The sequence below is a fragment of the Trachinotus anak genome, unplaced genomic scaffold (assembly GCF_046630095.1).
Source record: "Trachinotus anak isolate AG129_WGS33_773 ecotype Australia unplaced genomic scaffold, CSIRO_AGI_Tana_v1 ptg000011l, whole genome shotgun sequence".
Classification (NCBI taxonomy): Eukaryota; Metazoa; Chordata; class Actinopteri; order Carangiformes; family Carangidae; genus Trachinotus; species Trachinotus anak.
Window position 1 is genome coordinate 18,552,314 of NW_027273862.1, and position 22,308 is coordinate 18,574,621.

The window sequence follows — 22,308 nt, forward strand, 5'->3', positions numbered from 1 at the left end:
TGCCAAGGCCATTTCTGCTGTATTTAAGGTGTAATGTGTGCTGTGGAAAACTGACAACACACAAACAACGAATACCTTGGGAATATGGAAGGGCTTTGTCCATTTTATCTACGTTGTAGATGGTGTAGCCCTTGGTCGTGGCATTTTAAGAGATTAGAGGCATTTTTCCACATAAAGGGAAGGAAAACCATCTGGCTTCTTGTTCCCATGCTTTACACCAAACCAGTAGAATTGAATGCCACTGGAGTTCAATATATCCTGCAGCATCCTGCTAATCTGTCTTTTGCAGTTTGTAAGAACCTGTTGAGCAGATTGTCATCTCTCTTTGACAGACAGGTTGGATCCTCAGTGTATTAAATCAGGATTTATTAAGAAATGCCAGGACGATCCCGTGAGGAAAAGCGTGCGACTTATTGGGAGAACAACATGTCAGCCTTGTGCGGTGCACGTGGTCTGTCACTGGACACCTTCTGGACCTGTGAAATGGGACATGAGGAAAATGGCATTTCAGCTCTCGACTGACAGCGCTGACCTCATACCAGCCTCAGTGAGGTTTGTAAGGATGGATATGTAAGGACAGGGCACTGCTCTTCTGGGTCAGCAGGCAGTTCGGAGGAGTGAATCATTTCATTTCCTTTTCAAAATTGATGTGCTGGGATACAATTACTGTACAACTCTAAACTGGGTCAGAATAGGCTGCGAGGTGGAGGAGTCATTATTCTGTCCGGTCTACCAGGTGGATTCAATCTGGATAATTATCAGGTCAAAGAGGCCCTCTGTATTTCACCCTCTCTAAGTCAATTTCACCTCTGACCCCGGAGGTGGCAGCAGTCGCCAGCCCTCAGCTCGCTACTCAACCATCACATTTCTGACAGCCTTTCATATCAGCGATAGATGGAGTGTTTGCAGACAGACAGCAGCCTGACCAGACGCCACAGACGCAGCAAAGAGGCCCCCAGGGACGCACTACCCGATGTCACCGGTCCTGGCTGGGCCGTGAAGGAAAGGCAGGGAAATTCCACAAGACGCTGATCGTTTCTGGAGGCACAGCAGCGTCCAACTGCATGTAGGCACATTGACATACACATGCATGAACGCACACACATACAGTACACATGCCAAGTCACATGCACGCGGACCAACGCTGCTGACGTGTAGCTTGTGAAATTCCACACCTGCTGTCAAAGCTTCCCTTCCAACTTCCAGGATGAAAGCTTTGTTGATTTCGACATTTGAAAGCGTGAAAATGCTTGAGATGAAGAGCATTTCATTCTTTTTGGTTATGACATAATATAAAATTGTAGTCTGCAAGATTATGTGTTATAGTTCCCCTTTGGCATCTTCTTTGGAAGGTGAAGGTTTGGTAAATCATTAGGAAAATGAGGAGCAGAGTGTCGCTGTTTGAAGTAGGCGTTAGTGTACTCTGTTGCTGCAGCTGGAAATGTAAACCACATTCCTTCCTGTACCAGGATATTTCTCAGGAAAGACCTGGTGGAGGCTGCAATGTTTAGAAGAATTGGTTTAAGCTGAATCACAACTGTGTTGAATTAATCAAGAGACTGAGAGGAACAAAGATATATTTATGCAGCAAAATCCTTTGGATTGTCTAGCAATAATTATTTTATTTAATGAAAAATAGTTCTTTGCAAAGTAGGATGCTATATTTATAAAATTATTTTTCATTCAAGAAGACTACAAAATGACAAGGAACCTCTCCTTTAGTCTTGAGACTTTTTTGATTAGATAGCTCGGTCTAGAATTTAAAAGTAGATTGATCTACATTAATATGCAACAGCAGAGCAGGACCACCAAAGATTCACACAGTGTGTGAGGTAAAAAGAAAGATATAAAGTCTGAGAAAGAGAGAAGAAGAGGTTTGGGAAGAACAAGGCTTGAGTTTGGGCTGTTTGCTGTCCTGTGCTGACAGGTTGACACCATCATTTACTCATCAGTTCAAGGCCATTTCACAGACTGATGGATAAGGCCATGGGCCAGGGGAGTGGCTGGCAGTGGGGCCTGGGGTCTGTTGTTCAGCTGCTGAGGCTGTGTTTACTCTCCGTTGTCTCTGGGCAGCACCCCATCAAAAGCCAGCATGGCCATTCTGGATCCAGCAAGAAGGAAAGGGGAAAAAATATGGGGACAAAAAAGAGAACAGGAGGAAGAGGTGGGGAAGGGGGAGGGGAGGAGCAATGAGCTGTCTGTGGCCTGAGAGGAGGGAAGGGCCCAGGGATATGACTGATTACAGGCAGGGTCAGAGTTCAAGGCCAATGCCCAGGCCCCAGCTCTCTGTAATGGGGCAGGAAGGGGGGTGTGGGGCACAGAGAGGGGCCGCAAACAAGAAAGGCAGGTCTTGGTGAAAGACAGCGGGGAAAAAAAAGAAAAAAGAAAAGAAAAGAAAGAAAAAAGACCCTTTGATAGGATTCTGCAACAAAATGTCCAGGTTTGAGTAGAAGCCTGTTTCTTCAGATGTTGGTCATTAGTTAGAAAACACACCACAGCGCTCACACACTTGAAGCATGTTCACTTCTGTACTATAGAAATTTAACTTTTTTCACACGAATGTAAACAGAATTTTCTAAATGATTTGGAGAAAAAAGATTAAACTTCATTCATACCTTTGTTCACCACAAGGAAGAACTGCAGCAAAACAAAACAGGCTAGCTTTCAACCTCACGCTTATTACAATGTTTGATGTGCGATCACAGCTTGTACGTCTTAGATGATTACACGCCCCAGCTTTAGAGACTTATAAGTGAGGCCAGGCCTAATACGTAATTAGGAATAGCTCTCACAGAGGTTTCAAATAGCCACGATAGCATGTTGTACAGGAGCCTGGTCAGCAAAGGCCGATAATGAATGGGATAACAATAACTCCCGCAATGTGTGTGCGTGTGTGTGTTTGTGCCTGAGCGTGTGTGTAGGTGTGCGCATCAAGATCTGCTGAGATGTGACAGAGAGAGAGCAAACACACAGCCTCACCCCTGAGCAGCAAAGTCCGTTTACAGAAGCAGCCAATCAGCTCTTCTCTGACATCACCGCATCTTATACAGCATTTCACGTAGCTGTGTCCTCTCTGTGTGCGTTTTGTGTGCAGAGTGTGTGTGCAGACGAGGAGCTAAGAGTAACACGTTTGTGAATTTTCATGTTTGATTATGCGCGGGCACAAAATGAATGATGGCATGCACCACAGGGTCTATTTGTGCACATACGGGCTCACTTGCTTTTTGATTAATGTGTGTGCATACGTGTGTGTGAATGAAATGTAAAATCGATTCCCCTTCCTTCCCTTGTCCGATTTGCTCGTGAAGGTCAGCGTCATGAGGGGAGAAACCTCTGCATGTGTATATTTTTACACAAACACACAGACAAACGCACACACACACACACACACACACACACACACACACACACAGTCATACCCAACATACACATTAATTAAAATCACTCTGCTAGGTATGATTCACTCACTGTATATCCAAGCTTCCTGTATCAGAGTATGTTATTGTTGTGCCGCCTGGAGCTGTTGAGTACCATTACTGTGTATACCATTTGCATACCATTACTTATCTTTTGGCTTGGTTCAGGAGGTAAATTGTACCCCATGCCATATCATTTTCCTCTCTACCACACTTAACTATGAATAACTATGAATTTTCCAACCTGCTCTTCTATAAAATTTCATATTCTACTAAAATTTATGGGGTGGCTCTTGATCGCAGAACATTTTTAACCATAACGGGTTGGTGCTTGCACCCCCAGCCTCTCCAGTGTACACCAATGTAGTGGACAGTTGGACAAAATGTCAACTGTGTCACCATAATGTAACGTATTTTTTTTTTTCAACAGAATATAGAAAAGATTTTATTGTAGGAATCTAAGATAAATATGGTTGTTTTAGCACTCTACACAGAACAACACAACAGACGCAGGGTACAAATCCTGGTCTGTGGTGTCCAATTCCACATCTTTATGGATTGGAAAAAACATTACAAGAGGAGCTGAAATGATTTGTCCATTAATCTGTTAGTTCACACGTCGAATGAAAATGAATTGCCAGGAATTTTGTTCATTGTCATTTTTTTACAAATGTTACAAATTACACTGGTACTGGCTTTGCAAATATTAATAGTGACTGGTTTCACCATGCTTTTTGTGGTAGCAAACTAAATATATTTTGGGTTTGGACTGTTGATCGGACTATTTGCATCCGTAGGTGCGAATGAATGCAGTCCAGTTGTATAAAAACATATTTTGCTGCTGAGAGAGTTAAAACTGGGTTGAACTGCTTTTTACATTCAGTAATCTGCCATAATACACTAAAGACTGTGATGTCTACTCACTGCACAGCTCAGCTACACGGTGCAATTCTTAAGATGCACATCAAGCTGGTCCGTTCTCTAAATGGCTGACTGCATTTCCTGGTCAACTAGCTGAGTTTATGAGCTAATTAGCTAATGGTAGATCTCAAGCTGAAGCCTGCCTTCTTACCCAATCACAGTGCGCGGTTTGTGATGCATGAGATCCATATTACAGCAGGTCATACACTAATGGTGGCAAGTGGAAATGCTGTGATGCCCTGACTACACGCTCTATCTTTCTCTCTCTCTCCTCATTCGTTCCTCCCGACGACTCATCATTTCTCTTTTGACCACCCGGTCATCTTTCTACTTTTTTTTTTTTTTTCGTCTAAGTCTGGCCTCTCATTTGTTTCCTCCCTCTCTTCTTTCCTCCTTTGTTAGTTCCTCGCTCCATCGCTCTGTCTAATATAGACTGGTAGTGGCAAGTGGGAGTGGAGCAGTGTATGTGAGCGATGGAGGTGTCTACTCTCTTCACTCACTGCAACAGAGTGCAAGTATTGATTTTTTGGTGCATATTTAATATATTCACTTCATATTTCTCTTTTATGAATAGTAAAACCATGCACGGATGGTTGGCTGCCAGGGTCAACTGGAAAAATTGAACTTTCCATGTGCAGTAATGCAGAACAGAAATTACTCAAAACTTTGCCGGATGAATAGAGTATAGCAGGTTAGAATCACACATACAATCAACAGGCTGAATACTTATAGTTTATCCTTTTCAAGTGATGCCTTGTAACTGTGCTGGACAGCGGGACACAAAAGAAGTGTAGTCAGCCATTATTCTATAAATAACGCATCTTTGAGATATTATACACTTGCATTCATCAACTTTTCACCAACAATGAACCCAAGTCAAAAACATTACAAAAAGGTTAAAATCTAAACTCAGATAAGAATAGCAGGTGTGATTAATCCTCTGTGTTAATGCTAAGATGTTTCTGCAAAGCCACATACAGCACTGTCGCACGATAAACATTCCCTGCAACATACAGCCGTTATAGTGTGAGGTGCTGAGAATGGTAACTAGCTGAGCTGGTTGCTTGCTCCTTCTCCTCATGACATTCCTGGGGACTGCCATGGGAAAGCATCCAACATCCAGTCAATATGCAGCTCACATACACAAAGGCACAAATAAATTGAGGCTCATGTCTTGGCAACCATGAATTCCAGCAGCTGCAGTGTTAGAAGCGACAGAAACAGAAACGCGGAGAAATTGAACATTTGATGACGCCAATGCGAGGTCAAGGAAGTGGTGATTAATACAAATTACTTCCGGTTACACAGTATCCAATGGTAACAATGCAGCTCTATCTCAAATCCATTACTGGCGGAACAAGTCAGAGCAGGCTTGTATCCCCCACATGAGTGTGTGACTGCTAAACTATATTGACTTTCAGAATGATTATCTATGCGTAATAATCCATTTATATCAGTAATGTCTTTATATAATTCGTAACAGAAATCTTAGATCCTGGTTTGAGTTAGACCATTGGCCAAGTTACTAAACTTGGCAACAGTTACTCATCAGTATTTTAAGTTTGGATGGATAAATGGACGATTTTCTTTTGTATTGAATAGTTTTAACTGAGACCAGGCTTGTGTCCCACAGACCGCAAAGTGCCTGTTAGCAATAAAAAAATCATTGAATCAGCATCGGAGCTGTCTGTGTTTCTTCATTAGAGTCAACTGTCAGCCGTTAGTCCATCACCATCATCAACACAACACAGACACTGACGATGACGATCTCATTTTGAATATATATTGCATTGTGCTGTGTCTGACACGCAGTCTAAAAATACAAGATCCCAAAGACAATGCTCAGCAAAGAGGAACTCTGGTCACCGTCAGACCTCTCCTTTGCTTGACGACACTACAAATCACAATGTAAAACAAAAAAGGCCATTTTGTAGAAGCCATACTTCTGACAGCGTCAACAAAACCTTATGAATCTGTGTGCATTCCTGTGTATATGAATATGCGTTTTTTCTTGTTACCTGTTGTTGTTCCTGAGTTTGACGTGCCCCCCGGGCTCCAGTATCTGCCCGTTCTTTAGCCAGGTGAGCTGGGGCTCAGGCTCGCCCTGTGCTTGGCAGGTGAAGATGGCGGTGGTGCCAACAGGACGAGCGATGGACTGCGGAGGTTGAACAAACTCTGCTGGAGCTGAAAGAGGAGGGAAACAGAGAGTCAGAAGAGTGACCGACAATATTCAAAGACTTGAGCAGGATTCATAGATGCAAACAGTTAAGTTACAAACAAGTGTCAGAATGGGAAGAAGAGGAAAACAGAGGAAGAAGAAAGGGACAAAATGACATTGATGAAAATACAAAGAAAAAGCAAGAGAGAGTGAGAATGAGAAAGGAAAAATATGAGAGCTGGATACCTGGCCAGGTCATTTTGTCATTTTAACAGGGCACAGTATCAGAGGTGTATGGTATAAATACTGTTGCTAATCTATAATTCGGGGTTAATTAGCAGGATTGTAAGAGACAGCAGATCAATGCAGATTCTGGGAAAAAAAAGCAAGACAGAGAGAACAGAAACATGGAAGGAGGAAAAGGAGGACCATTCCAGTCCTGATTAAAACAGCACATTTACATGAAAATTAAGTGGCGCAGTTTATAGATTCATCATATTCTGACTCATCTATGGTACAGGTTTCAAATTATGGTCAATTAGTGGTAATAATTTATTCATTGGTTCTCACAGAATAATTGCAGTTATATCCGTTGGAGTTTGATTTCTGGGTTGGTGCTTTTATTTGAAGTGACAGACTGAGAGGTATTGTATTATCTCCTCTGCACTCATTATTGTCCTGGCATTTATCAGTGATTTGATAACCTAAATTATTTATGCCCAAATTAACTCAGAAAAATTTTTATGCTAGTTATAATATCTCATCACTGGAGGGTAGGAACACTTAGCTTACATTACCAACAGCAACTCTTGTTCACTAAGACCTAAAATAATACTTGTAAGTTTCCCTTTTTCATACTATGTTTAAAATATCAAATATTTCTTATAGTCAACAAATTCCATGAATACACCAAAACCCACAATGCACGTTAATTGGGCTCTAGACTGTAAGGCAGGTCAAACTGTGTCAGTCTGCACGATATTAATTTTGAGAATTGACATATGACATAGTGCTATGATGCCACACATAAAAAACAAAAGACATGCAAGTTGAGACATGTCAACAATTTGTGTTTGTTTGAAAATGTAGCAAAACAATACACAAGGATATACGAGGGGATCTTAAAGCCAGTCATTGGTCAGTGAAATGAGGGCAACTTGAAACTTATCAAATCAATTCTGCAAAGTGAGTTTGAAGTAAGCATGTGTTTAGCATTAGCTTTGGGCTAGCTGGTAAGTAGATAGCTATGTCAGAATAGCAAATACTAACATATAGGACCTTCAAACAGCAGGGCACTAGTTGTTTTTTTTTTTAATACTCAAACAGGATTAAATAGTGCATTTGTTGGGGACTATTTTCAGTTCTACATTACTATGAGTTTGGTGCCTAGTGAGTACTTACAGTTGCAGTGTGTGTGACTGATGTGTCCATGTTTATTATAATGTAGGATCATGGCATTAACAGTAGTTTTGAACAACAATGGGGCTCTATGGCACAGAGGAATAAATCTGGCAACACGGACAATACTTCCCACTCCCACTCTTTTGTCCTCCCTCTTGTTCCCACCCTAATAGGCAAAATGTTGTCTGACAATTTTTCCATGTAAGCATTTCCATTCTCCCATTGGAAAAGCTAAGGGACCCTCAGGCAGTTGTAAGGAGGCTGCTGACAGCTTGTGACAGTCCTTTCATTTATCTCTCCCTCTTTCTCAGCTTTATTCCCTCTTTCTCTCATCGTGTTCTTTGAGGGCTGTCTCAAAGGTGAAGGTCAGAGGGAGCTCTGGAAGATATTGATTTGTACCCATAAGGGTGTGGGTTAGATCATCAGCACCATCCATCCATCTTGCTCTTGTTTTTCCCATTTGGCTCACACACTTTGACTCCTCCTTTGGTCTTTGTTTCTCAGCTCTCTTTTTGAACCACAAAGGAGGAAAATGAACCTAATGATTTACTGTATCAGATCATTTGTGTGTTGTGTGATGGTTTCATAAGTACTCCTGTCTGCAATAATTTGGAATTCCTGACCACTTGAGTTTTCTGACTTGAAAGCTATTGACACCATCTCATATTCACAGAGGTGTCAAATGGCTTATTTACACTGTACTAATAGGCCAGTTCTTCAAGGACATGAAGTAAAATAAGCTTGTTTTTTTCCTATAATGAAATAGCCCTAGCCTACATTTATTTGGAATTAACAGTACACCTTTGTTCAACAAATCGATTGAAAAAAAAAAACCCCAAAACAAAACCTTAAGACATTGACACATAATTAACATCTATGGCTTTTGTTCCTGCTAGGGTAGGGGGCTTGTCTCAGAGTTGACAGGCAGATAAAATGAAATATTGATCAGGATCAATACTGCTATGGGCTGAAGCAAAGTGCGGTCCATCTGATCAATATGTGAGTGAGGCAGATGCTGGATGTTTCCAGGTTGGTGACAATTAAAGCACAGGGCCACCCACACCTGGCATCACCCCATTGGTGAAAACCATCCATCTCTTTATCTTAGAGGCACTACACAAGTTTTAGATGTTGTAGCCAATTAATTATACATTTTATTTATATAAAGAACTGGTCTTTTTGTTTTTGCTAATATTCCAATATTAAACTACCCTGCACTCTCATATTAAAGATTCACCAAAGCCATATGGTGTGTACCTGAGTTACTTTTAAATGCCACTTTGCCAGTGAAAGTCTAATAAAAATTACACCTTACAAAGGTGGGTTGTTGCAGGGTTACAGTCACAGTCAGAGCAATTGTTGGGCACATTTTATTTATTCTAACCATTATTGGATGTGCTCAATCAGAGAGTAGAAATGACTCACAACTAACACACCAAAGAAACAGATTTAAAAAAGACCCTACTTTTGAAAAATAATTTCTCAAGCTGTTCTGTTGAAAAACACTGCGGGCATGAAAGGGAAGCTTTTGTTGGCAAGGCCAACAATATCCATACCTCACTGCGGTACTCAGTTCTCGCCCTTTCTTCTAACCATACTAGTTCCACAGAAGTTCCATGTGTTGTCTTGTCTTGTCTATGCAGAATGGCCAACACTAGTACTTGACAGACTGTGCTGCTCCTCAATGTGATGCTGCTGATTTGTTTTGTTCCTTGCTGTTGTTAGCCAATATTAAAAGCTTAAAGGTTGGTGTTAATAAATCAATTCAATCATTTACATTTCAATCTCCACCTGGCTGTCATTGTTGGGGATTTTCATCATGATTCTGTGATTGGTTGATTGTTTTCCTCACCTGTGTGGGGATCACTGACTGTTGTTCTAATGTTCACGATGCTCTCACCATGGCCTGAGGTTGGAAGCTCAGCTAAATGCAGGGTTTTACATCAGAAGGGCACCTTCATTATTAAAATAACAAGCAGAGATATTTTTGTGGTCTTGGTGGAGGCATAAAGAAGTGCTTCCTAGCATCAACCTGGTACACGTGGTGCACTAGAAACAAACATGTTAATTGCTGCCTGGCAGGCAGAAAATCAATCAACAACGGTATGGCATACTTTGGTTGACATTTGGATTAAAATCATGCAAACCCTTCACGGTAACTCTGACAGATTTGTAGCATCAGAATTATCTAAAGTCCACCCACATGAAGCACAGGAGTGATTCAGTAGCAGAGACACTGGTTCAACTACAGGCAGAGTTGCCTCCAGCTGGGTTGTGCATTCTATCAAATGCAACTCAAAGAGCTGGCTGGTAGGACGTTGGTGAAGTTATCACATGATACTTGGGCTGCCTGCACAGAGGTCCACCCACAGAACTGACAAGCTTTACCTTATCACCTGACCACAGCAGTTTTTATTATGTACTTTTTTTTAGTTACTTTTCCCTCCACAACTCCTACCTAATGTTTTGAAAATAGCACATTACTTTTATCCAGAACTCACCTTGGACCACCAGACGTCCCTGAGCAGTCCTACGAACACGGGTCCCTGGTTTGTTAGCAGCGCACACATAGACCCCTGAGTGCTGCACACCAACATCTGAGATCATCAGATTCCCTGTGCCGAGTACCTGGATTCCCTCCACACCGATGGGACGGCCGTCTAGTCAGGGGAAAGTGAGAGAGAGAGCAGTTGAGAGGGAAATAATTCATATTATAAAACAGCGTAAACAGACTGGCTGTGCACATGTACAGTATGTGACCATGTTAGATGGGTGACCGGGTATGTGTGCACTACTGTAAAGATCAAAGTGGGCTTAATTTGGCAGCAAGAAAGACTAATTAAATACATTGCACATTTACCGCCACAAGCTGACAGAGGCAGTGCTATTTCTGGCCCTCCCAGAGGTCAAGGATGCAGCCTTCACTGTGAAGTATGTGAGACTGGTAATGTCTTGTGATGAAGCTGCCAGAACAACAGACACAAGGGTAAGAAAGAGAGGGAGGTCACTGGGTTTGTGTTTGCTTTGTGAGTGGCGTACTGCTGCTGTATTTAGTCGCCTTCATTGGGAGCTTGTGATGGTTGTGAGAGTCACATCCTAAAGAGCACTGTTTATTTAGAAAGAATTATGTTTTTATTGCAAGTACAGCTGCTCCAATGGACGGTCAGTTAATTAAAGTTTCCACCTTCCTCTATTTTTAAACCTTTTTCTTCATGCTTTTACCAGACAAAGCCTTGGAGAACCGTACATTCGCTTTTTATCAGTTACACACGAGATGTTCCAGTCGCCACTGGGGGACGAGAAACTCTAACCGCAACTTCTAATCTCCTATCTACTTATACAATCCAGTAGCTGCCTCCTCTCTGCTCTAGCTGTACTTACATGATAAGCTCACACCTCCCTGTGCTCCCTTTCTGGAGTCTCACCCCCAACAATGACTTCAGTCTGTCTCTGATATTAGCCATGGGGCCAAGGGGCCATTTTAATCCCATCTATGACTTCCATCTGCAGCCTGCAAGCCTGTATGGCCCAGATTTGATGTGTTAAAAGGCCAGGCAGGGAGGCAGGGAGATGGGCACCATGCTGGAGTCATGCAGAGGCAGGAGCTCCAGCCAGAGACACGAACCATATGGTCACTGGTCAGAAGTGTATTTTTAGGCGTACTTTCATATCTTTAATGCAAATAAGTTCAAGCATTACAGTTTGTAATCAAATATTTCTTTGAATAACAACTAGCACTAATGCATGTGTAAAAATGATACAAAACAAAGCAATGTAAAAAAAATACAGAAATAAAAGGGATTAATATTGAGACAGACAATAAAATCTGCCAAACAAAAAGAGAATATGATCATGCAATAAAATCAGTGTAATGCTGATGGGTTTAAAATTCCCTTTAATTATATATGTTCATTGGTACACAAAAAAACAAACAAAAAACAAACAAACAAACAATATTCAGTCCCTTTTCACAAACCAGCCATTTGATCCATTACAATAAATCAAAATTTCTCATAGTCAGTTAAAAACTTAACAAGAAGCCAGTGCATTGAAGCGCAAACATGACGTGAGAAACTAGACAAAATGTAATCTTACGCTGATGGAAAGGACAATATTTGTAATTAATCATGACGAATTATTGAGATGAAATAAATCACTCCGAATTGCTTACCAAGTGGTTTTTGTCTGCGTTTGTCATTGTGATGTGTCTTATTGCTCTTTCTGCATTTTTCCATTATCACTAACAGACTTACTGGACTGAGAAGTAACAGTCCAGCAAGCTTTTGTCTCAACAAAGGCAGCCTTGTTCTTTTCTTTACTATGTTTCTTTCTCTCTTTCTCTTGCCTCCTTCCATCAGTTTCTCTCTGTCAGGCACTAATTAACTTAGTGTCAGAAAAGAAAGAGAACACGCTTGCAAGCTGTGGAGCTGCGCAATGAATAGCAGCAAACAAACTCTAGCATTAAGGAGTGACTGATGTGAAACTATCAGATTCATTATGCAGCTTATCCCAGCCTCCCCTGCTGTAATCTAATACATACAAATCCCATCGTGTTAGCATTTCATTCTAGCGATATTGTGTAAGGCAATACCCTCAATCTGATTATGCCCAAACTGTTTGGGAGGCGGAGCAATTTACATTTGGAACAGCAAATCAGATTGGATAATAGGTAAAGAAAACAGATACTAGATTGAAGAATTGGTCACGACAGACTTTGAGTGATAGTCAAGAAAAAATGCACATGACGGGAGGGAGAAACTAATCGCATCTGTCTCAGCACCTCCTTGCAATTACTCAAAGGCTTTCCAGCGCTTCCAAAGGAGGTTCAACTTCATGAGGAGATGAAGCATGCATTTATCAACACAGAGTCGAACATAATGTTTAGCCCTAAGGCTTAATGTTGAATCCTATTGCCTCATGTATACACAATAGATGCTCTGCTGTATCACACATTCTGTGCATTACACAATGCCGGCCAGATCAAAGCTGTGCGGCAAAGAACATACAAATGCACGAGGACACAAAGCACACACGGCCCACACGAAACACTTTCACATGTATGAATGCACACTGTGATTGCACTTGGTCTCTGTGACACACAATTCTTCATGCATGCATAAAATGAACTTTCCCACGTCCAAACCTTTGACTGGTACCGTATATGCATCTGGGGCTTTGCCTTTGACCTGATTAAGACATTTTCCTTACCTAATCTGCTCCAAGACACGATGGGCCGAGGGTAACCGGTAGCAACACACTCCAAGATGGCAGTTTGGTGAACAGTCAGGGTGAGGTTTTCTGGACCGACCAGGATCATAGGCTCTTTGTAAACGGATGACTGGGAGCCTGGAAGAAAAAGGGAGAGGGGAGCATAAGATGGGAATGAGCATGATGGATGGCATCCTTTAATTGGATTTCTCTAGAGTGCATTAGCTCAATATGCTGTATCTCTTAGATCAGGCAGAGGAACAATAGGTTTGGAAATATGCTGGGCAGATAAACAGAGGAGAATGCAGTGGTTGTATTCAAGCGGTGATAGAGGGAACAGAAGATCAGCACACAACACAGACTTTAAAAGTTAATCTGCAGTGAGGGTGTGTTTGCTTGCTTTCATATGACATAAAACAAAGTCCGCATATGATGTGAGGATGTGAAATTCACTAAATATAACAACCTGAAACGGTGAGCAGTGCTTCAGTGCTGTGTTTCACTCCTGCACTGTTATGGGCCACACAGCAGAACTTTCCGCTGTCCTCCTCACGCACTCCAGTAATCTGCAAAACACCTGTGGGCAGCAGAGTGTATCTGCGAGAGAGAAAACAAGGTATCTGTCAGGGGGAGACAAGCATGATGAGACCTGGTAAATGACCTGTAAAGTGCTGCCATTTCTAATAAGTGTCAACTTGTGCTGTGGTTTGGTCTAACCTCTCATCCTTGGTGTCCACTGGACGGCTGTCTTTTTCCCAGCTGATGACAGGTTCTGGCAGACCATGGATCTGGCACTGGAATCTAGCCACACCAGACTCCTCAGCATGCACTGACTCTGGTTGGACATGGAAGTCTGCCATGGCTGCGGAGAGAGGGAGAGGGGGATATTAGGCCATACCATCACAACACCGCTACAGAGCAACAAGCCTGGTTGCTTACAGGAAAGACCTATTATCTGTAAGGTTTATGTTATCTGGTAACATCTAGGCATTATGTCCTCAAGGGTAATAAGGTGAAATAGCTTCACAGCAACACTGTGTGACGTGCCAATTATCAACACATATTATGGAGAGAACTCAGGATAAGGGATGATGATTCACAGGGTGTGAATAAAGACATGCTGAAAAAAGACTGAACACACGTGACACAAGTAGGGTTTTACAACAGTGCTCAACATAAGGTCGCCATACTCCCCACATCACTGATTTTATACAGGGCAATTAAAATCTGAAGGAATAATATTAATACCAATCAAATCATGACCACCAAAGTAATGCCTTCAATAACCTGCACACAGCCTATACAAGGAGATTTCTGATTTCTGGCAATAACACAATAGTGATTCTTTCTAACTATTGTGTTACTGTTGTACTTTTCTTCAAAATAAATTGCTATGAAATTTATAGATGCCAGTGATGTTCTGTTTCACTACATTTAGTACTACATTACTACCCTGGACTGATATCACTGATAGTGGGACTGAACTACCAGAGACATGAAAGTCATAACATTTTAAGACTTTGGTCACTTGGTCACAGACGACAACTAGGAGATTTAGAGCATATTTCTTACAAAGAAAACCACTGTAACCATGTTTACAATTTAAAGGGTGTGTTCTGTTCAAGAGAAGACACAGCAAATGTACAGTATCTGTACACGAGTCGCAGTCATCAGTTGCTGAAGGTGATCTCTACATACATATGTAAAGTACAGGGCCGGCGTATGGATTTCCTGCCATATGTTAACATTTAGTATGTAGGTCAGGCACATTTTTAAAAATTCATGCTAACAACGACAAGGACAACACAGACACACGCACACTTCACCATATAGCAAAACCAGTGTCAATATCCCTACAGAGAGCCTCATTCAGCTGCACCTCACATATCTACTCCCTGCAGAACAAAGGCAGCATCGAGGGTGGAGCCAGCGACAAACTCAATTAGAGAGAGGCCCTCTGCTTCCTCAGTTCTCCCACCTTCTTCAGCACAAGTGTACTCATTTAAATGTCAACCATAATTAACTTGGACGAAGGGGACTTATCTGAACACTGTTAGCATAACAAGAGGGACGGACTCTTTATTATTTCATACCCTTCTGCTCTTCCCAACCTGTAGCCTGCATTAATTCATTACTTACGATGAGCAAGTAGTTAGCAGCTCTACTCAGAAGGCTTATTTATGCCAGAAACAGGCACAGAAACAGTTACTGTCTGTTTGTCCCTCTATTCATATCTTTTCTTGCCCCTGTTTCTTATGTTCAGTGTGTGTTTGTTAGTATTACTGTTCCCAAGAAAGATGTGGTTAGTGTTTTTTTATCCGTTTACTGACTTATCTGCTATTCCTGCTTTGAATCACCTAAACTTAAATGTGTTCATTTTTATTTTATACAGTTGCAAAGGATTGCCACAGTGCTGTGCTTGAACTATCGGCATTGAAATATAAAAAGTAAACTACAATCTTTTCTTAATGGACAAGAGATGGAGACCGAGACACAGAAAGAGAGTAAGAGAGATACTTGATATAGAGTGGCTGCACTTTAGACCTCAGTGGCTGCATCAGTGGTCTAACGTTGTGATTATTCCATTTCAGAGCTTAATGAGAAATGTGTCATTCTCCAACATGACTTGACCTTAGATCTCTGAATAGATGTATGGAGCTCTGATGAAAGTTTAAACTTGCCAATTTAGTATTCTTCTAGTTGTGACTTCACTCACCATAAGCTACGAGTTCCCTGTGACACAGTGAAACAGCACGTTCACTCTTTCCATTGTTTTGTCTCAAGATAAAAAACAGCATAGAAAATGTGACTGTAACTCAGCCTGACATATTTTACAGGCTTGCATATATATATATATATATATATATATATGTATATACATATTATTCTGCCTCTGTACTTAAACAGCTGTGCGTGTTACTGAGGTAAATCGGCCTAAGTGCCTATGTCAAGGGCCCTACTGCAATTTCTCCATCTGGGACTCACAACCTTCTAGCCATAAAATGTTTTAGGCCAACTTCACGGCAAAGCATAGATGGCTTAGATGTCATAGAAATATTTTATCACCAAACCACTATAATAGTACATATACAACTTTTTGCTTCTTTAGATAATATCTGTTTCCTTTTACCACAGTGAACTGCAAGCCCTAAAACACTCTTCTCTTTCATTTAAATTTATTAAAGTTATAAAACACTGAAAGTCATTGCAAACTTGTCAGAAGTATCAAATTATTGTATATATCCAATGACAGAATATTGGCCTATAAGGACACTTTTATGGGTTCTCACTTCTTTCCTAGACAGAGTGTTGACAAAAGCAATCAGCAATAGCTTCTGCCTTGGCCTGCTGTAATAGGGAGCTCGGGGCAGAGACTGGAAGAGTGCAGCATTGAATTAATATCCTGAAGGCACTGCCACGGCTGATACAGAAAGGATAGGTGTAGTGAAACAACTAAAAATCCTTCAGAACACAAGACACAGAAAACAAGGAGCTCAGAGTGACTAATGTGACAGAGGAAGCTCAGTGCCTTGGACTAGAGTCTCAAATTAAGATACACACATGCACGCGCACTACTGTCTGCACAACTGTGTTGTACTGAACAACAAAAACAAGAAAGCCAGTGCCCATCGGAGCTTTCTTGTACATCTCTGCCAAGTAGTCATGGTGTCCACTGATCTGTCTGTTGTGTGTGTCCGCCGACACCACCCCTCTAACGGGCCCCACCCTTGGCCCTCATGCATAAAACATGGTTTCTCTAAGAGGCCCACACCCCAGCGACTATCGACACACTCACTCAATCGCACACAATTGGGGAAAAAAAACACAATAATAGAAAAATACACATATAAACACATACAAAGTTTTTAACCATTTGTGCTGGATGTCAATGAAAACAGCCATTTGCAATTTGCATTGTGCATGTGCCTTTTATTGTTGGAGAGGTTGCAGAGTCAATCTGAAGCGATAGAGTTCAGCTACAGCATATACATATAAACAAAGTCGAAGAGCTGCTTCAACAGAAACACACAACCGTATCGATCGGCCTCACCACTGTAGGAAAAGACAGACACACATGAGGCACTGAGGCGCTCTCACTCATCCCAGCACCCAGCAACAACAGACCTGTTACTCTATTGTTTTTCACTCTTCCTTTGCTAGGTGTTGACAGACACTCACACATGATTAAAGACTGTCCACTCCCAGCATGACGCTGCTAGCTTAAATGGAGCAGGCCTAATTACTGCAATAAGGGAGAGAATGGTTGGGGTGCATACTAGAAAGAAATCCATACACAAGTGCACAGGGAGGGGATTGCTCCTTGAACATATGTTTGACGGTTCCACTGTGACAACCACAAAAGAAGAATGAGTGAGGGAGTAATATGGATGAAGGTCATAGACAGGAAATGTGAAGCGTGGTGATTTAGACGGGTAGCTACGCTGTAAATCAGGTCTTGTCAAAACCCTGGTTGTCAAATAATAGCCAACAAGTGAGTGGCACTGCCCTGCTGTGAGCTTCACAATTACTAAATAGTTCCATAAGGAGTCAGAACCAGGCAGAAATTAAATGATTCTATGTAAAAGGTCATTTTAAAGGTCGAAATTTCACATCCTTATCCTTCCTGGAATCAAACAAAGACACACAAAGGATGAAATATGAATGCAAGTGCAGATGAACTAATACTGATTATTGGATTTGAGGGCCAATGACAAGCTCAAAGGGCAGTCAATACGGATGAATTTCCCCATCCTTCAATTCAGCACCGCTGCTCCACAGAAATTGAAGCAAGTGGATTTTCTGCCTTTTCCATGGGCGAAACTGTAGCTAATGAAGAAATGTAGATTAAATGGTGATTTTATCTGAATGACCCCTCCCTGAATTATTTTTTTGCCTAATAGTTCCAGAGTAATGATCCATTTCTTCACTGCTCAGTTAAACACAACCACACACAAACCCAACAGAGAATAATTAACAAGGTGATTAAAATCCCAAACTGTGCTGTTTTATGTGACAGCTCCTACTGCGGTGACCAAATCAGTCAATCTGATGAGACATTTCCATGTTGTTTTTTTTTTTCTTTCTTTTTTTTTTTTTTTACAGATCTGTGGTCACATGAATGTTTCTTTTCCCCGTGCTCGGGATGATTCATTGATATGACAGAGGTAATGATGCCAGCACAGGGATAGAGATCCCACAGCAGCATTCAAACCTGCAGCTATGGCGTGAAGCTTCAGTGAACCCCATGTTATAATGTCATCACCCTCCCTCACATCCACCCTTGCCTCCAGGCCCTCCCCCGACTCTCCACCATGCACTTCAACCGTTTGCGTAGCTCTTCATTGCACCCTTCCCGAGTCCTCTCAAGCCAGTGACATCATTAAGCACATGTTGCTTGAACAAGGTTGATGACGGCTGTACCCACCCAACCCCCACCGTGGTAAACCAGTAAAATAGAGACGAGGCACATAAATAATGGAGATGGTGTACAGTGCTATTGCAGTGTGGAGAGCCCACACTTCAACAGCCTTTAAATAGGCATCCCCGAAATAGCAGGCGCTGTGCTGGGACCCTAGAGATGGCATTTTAATGCAGATGTGATATTTTATTGGCTGCCTGCCCCCCCCCCCCCTTCAGCACCATGTGCCTAAGCCTGGGCACTCCTGTGATCAATCTGCTGGTTCCTGGTGCGTGACGCTTATCACCTACGAAATGAAGGGCCGCACCTGCTAAACTCGGTCTTCCTCTGACACACACTCGTTCTCCTCCTGTAATGGTTTGGCAAGTCAACACCTTTCTGTGTCAGTACCTGCATGAGCAAAAAACATCAGTCGAGCTGCACATCTGCCACTCAGGATCAGTTAATTAAAATGTCTCCAACATGTAATATGATTTATACAGTTGGACCCGAGAAGCATGTGTTCTCGTTAGTGTTCTAGTAGTTAAGCTTTCCATTTTACTCTCTTTTGATGAGAGATACATATTCTGTCATACCTTATACTTTTCTGATGTACTGTATCTGGCATATGGTCAGTATTGATTCTTTACCAACGGTCTGTTGGGTTGATCAATACTCTGGAGCTTGTGTGCACTAAGTTAAATGTAGTAAGATGGATGGCTGCTATTAAGGCTCCCTGTAGGAGGTGGAGGGAGCTGCAATAGTTATCAGTGACAAAAATGTTCAACATTTCTTCTTCGATTAACCACGGAAATTAACAGAAGACATGCTGAGGGACCACAAACATAGAAACCCTTGTACATTATAATGCAATCCGACATAACAGTTCTATAATTAGCACTACCTTGTAGAGATGAGAGGTCAAGTGAGCAAACTCACTCTGCTGAATTAGACCTGAAATGATTACTCAATTAAACAACTAGTCAATTGATGTAAAATTCATCAACTATTTTGATAAGCGACTTATCACTTCAGTAATTTTCTAGGCAAAGAAAATTCACTGGTTCCAGCTTCAAAATGCTGGTTCCATTAGTCTTCTTTGATATGACACTAAATCTCTTCAGGTTTTGAACACTCGGTCAGACAAAATGAGCAATATGATTATTTCAGCTTCGTCTTTGGGAAATTGTTTATCTTGTTTTTTGATGTTTCTAATGAGACACTTTAAATGGAGAAAAACATACAGATTAACTGATTATGAAACTGATCATTAGTCGCACCCCTATTCCTCTGGGTTTTGAATATTTTGCTCCTCCAAACAGTAAATGTGGCAAAGCGATTTTGTTTTTATTTCTTCTTTCATCTCATAAATATTTTTTTATACTGCTACTGTAAGCACTTTGGTGGCAAACACTATTAAACTGCCAGTCAAGGTGTCTGTGCTGAATATTAAGTAAGTATAATTAGAGAGTGTAAATTATATCAGTGCTGTAAATACAGTGTTAGCTTTAACTTTAACTCTGCATCAGCTATTAGCAGCAAAGAAATATAAGAAAGAAAATAAAAGCCTTCTGTTGCACAAAGACAATATGATGGGAAAGGCACATTGCTTACTGTCTCATTTTCCCCGCCCCTTCTTACCTCTCCACCACAGGGACAAAGCCTGGGCCTCCCCTGGTGCCCTGCTCTGTGCCTGTGCCTCTGTCACACCCCTTGCTACTGCACCACCTCTAGCCCCCTTCACCACCACACCCCATCATCCGGCCTCTGCTCCTCCCACTCCAGCACCCCCTGCCCCTGCTCTCCTGGCCTGCCCCAAATCTCCACACTAAGCCTCCTACACTTCAACATGCAGACCCTAATTAAAGAGAGACCCATTAAAGGACAACAGATGCTGAAAATTAAGGGATTATTTAAATGATTCCCAGCCATGGCTGGGGTAAGATTAGAGACAAGTGAGAGAGAAAAGTGAGAGTGAGAGAGCTGGGATGAGGACAACAGGGAAAAAAGAGGGTTAAAATAACAAACCAGTGCCATCAAAAGCAAGCATCTGATTTGAAATGAACTGTTTTTGTGTAAAACTTGTTGATACGATTTCCTTTTTATAGTTAAAAAATTAATAAGTGTTTAATAAATTTGTTTGTGCATGCAGAGTCTCACAAGCAACAAAGAAGGGATTTGATGTGCGAGAACAAAAAAGAGCGGGGCTTTTGTATCATTTAAGGACTAACTGGGCGTAAAACTGCATACTCATTAAACAACTTCAAACAATCTCTCCTGATAATCAGAGAGACGGCTCAAACGGGCTCAAAGACTTCACTGAGACTTACTCTGTTGTGTGTGTTTTTCACGGTGCCCATCACATAATCTAGTTTACTCTAGAACACGGATGTCTTTCTTTTCAACCTGCAGGTGGCCCACGCTTTTTTTTTTTTTTTATGCTCACACGTCCCATCTCAGCATCATCCAGCATCTCATGGGGCTTCATCCTGTGCATCCTCTCAAACACACCCACAGGCACCTCTACACTGACAAGTCTTAATGATGTTTTCCATCCTCATCAGACCTGACTGGCCGGCGGAAGAGAAGGGTAAAGGACAGGTATGTGAGTTACTATCTTGATATTCTGTATATCTATCGCCTTTTAACTGTAACTTATTTGGTTTAAGGAAACAATACTTCTTTTAAATCAATATGCAGCCTACAGTTTTCTATTTCTGCTTCCTGGTTGGACACTGGGGATGAAAATCTGCTTCTGCTCTGGTTGAAAAAAAAAGAAAAAAAAGACATGAAGAACAGACAGACAAAGAGGTACTCTCCCATAACTGGAGCCTGGAATCCTCTACTCAAAAGAATTCAATCTCCTCTTAACTTGCCCCCCTCCTTTGTTTGTCCCTCTGCCAAATTACCACCTTATTAAGGACATTGCATTTGGGATGGCCCAAGAGAGATCCCCTTGTCGAGCTAGCTACTTTTTTCTGATAGAGGGCTTATTTCTATAAAGTTGAATAATGATAGAGTTTGGTTTATATTCTAAGATAACTTCTGTATTGGACAGAATTTGAAGTCTTTGTCTTAGACTATTGAAAGCTGTAGCTGTTGAACACATATAAAATAACTGTTATCTTAGCTAAGGTTTTTCTGTCCAGTCCTGTAATAGAACTCATTTAGCTCAGAATGTGGACAGACAACATATTCAGCTTTTCAGCAAAAAAAACGATGACAAAAAACAGAGAGAACGGAAAGCTAGTAGAACAGAAGCTGACTGTAAGTGGGTTGGGATTTGGCCTCTCTATAGGCTGCTGATTTCCCACCTTTTCTCTTCTCTTTAAATGGCTAGGTAGCTGAGAGTGGTTAAATTCTTTTCTCTTGAGCATTTCAGGAAGCTATAAGCTTTCCTTGAGGGTCTGTGCTCAAATTTATTTAGTTGCAGAGAAAGAAATTCACCTTATTTCCTGCCACGTGCACAAATTCACAAAGCACCACAAAGACATGAAAGGAGAAAAATTTACATCTCCTATTTGTGATATTTTCAGTCTTTTTCTTTAAAAAAAACATCATCCCCCTAGCATTTATTGCCAAGAGTAATGCTCTTTAAAAAAGATCTTGACACTCTTCTTTTTCACACATGACTGCTGCTGGGAAGAGGCTGTGCCTTCACAATGCCATTCTCCACTTGCCCAGAGGCCACATAACTAATTAATATCACCAATACCTCAGCATGCAACTGCCTACTTGAGAATTAAAATGAGATGCCTCTCCCATCATCCTACCAATACGGGCTTATATCCACATGAATTATGTGC

At 41.5% G+C, this 22,308-nt stretch overlaps 1 protein-coding gene across 1 annotated transcript in view; it reads right to left on the reverse strand.

The window, feature by feature from the left end:
• The window catches only part of igdcc3 (immunoglobulin superfamily, DCC subclass, member 3), a 58,364-nt gene that overhangs the window by 14,149 nt on the left and 21,907 nt on the right, over positions 1-22,308 (reverse strand). Inside the window, exons 3-7 of the mRNA XM_071489476.1 lie at positions 13,822-13,966; positions 13,571-13,701; positions 13,105-13,242; positions 10,398-10,556; positions 6,356-6,521 (exon numbers count right to left, since the gene is read on the reverse strand). Of these exons, the coding sequence (XP_071345577.1) occupies positions 6,356-6,521; positions 10,398-10,556; positions 13,105-13,242; positions 13,571-13,701; positions 13,822-13,966 (739 nt within the window). The remainder of the gene's footprint in view (positions 1-6,355; positions 6,522-10,397; positions 10,557-13,104; positions 13,243-13,570; positions 13,702-13,821; positions 13,967-22,308) is intronic.